This window comes from Egretta garzetta, unplaced genomic scaffold (assembly GCF_000687185.1).
Source record: "Egretta garzetta isolate BGI_Z169 unplaced genomic scaffold, ASM68718v1 scaffold36, whole genome shotgun sequence".
Lineage (NCBI taxonomy): Eukaryota > Metazoa > Chordata > Aves > Pelecaniformes > Ardeidae > Egretta > Egretta garzetta.
Genome location: NW_009259975.1, coordinates 715,004 through 715,958, shown reverse-complemented (window position 1 = coordinate 715,958; position 955 = coordinate 715,004). Strand labels below are relative to the sequence as shown.

Below are 955 nucleotides of genomic sequence, written 5' to 3'. Positions count from 1 at the left end.
TGCTGTAGAGCATCCTCTTGGGGCACGAACAAAATTCTGTCTTCCCTCTCTACCGTGCTGTTTGCCATGTAAATGTAACTTCCGTGAGGTGGCCTGCCGACGAACCTCCACCCTGGGAGATCAGGAGTCTGCTTATAATTAGACCAAGCTTTTAATCAGTATAGCTGGAACGATCTTACCTGCATTCCCAGTGGCTGCTAGCACGGCTCGGGGTCACCGGAGAGACGGGAGCCCTGCGTGGATTGGGTGTTCCTGGGACACGCTGTAGTGGGATGGCCTGTGCGGGTGTGGGGCTGTCTGCCGGCTACAGACGGATGTTCAAGGAACTGAGCTTCTGAAATCCTGAAGGAATCGCTGAAAACATCTGAATTATGAATCTTTCAAAGACTTGTAAGAAGGCTGTCTCTACAGTGAGATAGCCACCATAGAGGTGATATTTTTCCACCCAATCTCAAGGTTCTGCTTAAAGTAGCGAGAGCTTTACAAGGCAAAGCATGTGCCAAACTACGTATTTATCCCTATCCTCGTGGCTGAAATGGACTTAGATAAGATGGTTGCCCATACCAGCATCTCGTGTGTATTGTTATGTGGGAATTTTTATTAATTCTTTTGAAATTATAAATTAATTTAATTTTTTTGAAACTCACTGATTTCTGCAACCTGTTTTCCATTTCACTCTGATTTACTCTCAGAATGGGCAGAGCTGTTGCATGACCTTGTCTCCAAGACGTAAGTGAAGCAGGCATTCCACACGGCGAGTGGTTTTGCTCGAACAGAAGTTTTGGGACTGAAAGCAGGGTATTACGCTGAGCGGCACTGGCTGACTTTCACAGTGGGAACCGGCCTTTCTGCATGGTAACTTCTCAGCGGCGGCTTCCCTGATTTGGTTCTTGTGATGGATTGACCTTGGCTGGATGCCAGGTGCCACCAAGCTGTTCCGTCACTCCCCTCTTCA

At 47.7% G+C, this 955-nt stretch overlaps 1 protein-coding gene across 1 annotated transcript in view; it reads left to right on the top strand.

The window, feature by feature from the left end:
• Positions 1-834: 834 nt before the first annotated feature.
• MRPL15 (mitochondrial ribosomal protein L15) overlaps positions 835-955 on the top strand; it is an 11,328-nt gene continuing 11,207 nt past the window's right edge. The window contains exon 1 of the mRNA XM_035895854.1: positions 835-855. Within this exon, the coding sequence (XP_035751747.1) occupies positions 853-855 (3 nt within the window). The 5' untranslated portion in view covers positions 835-852. The remainder of the gene's footprint in view (positions 856-955) is intronic.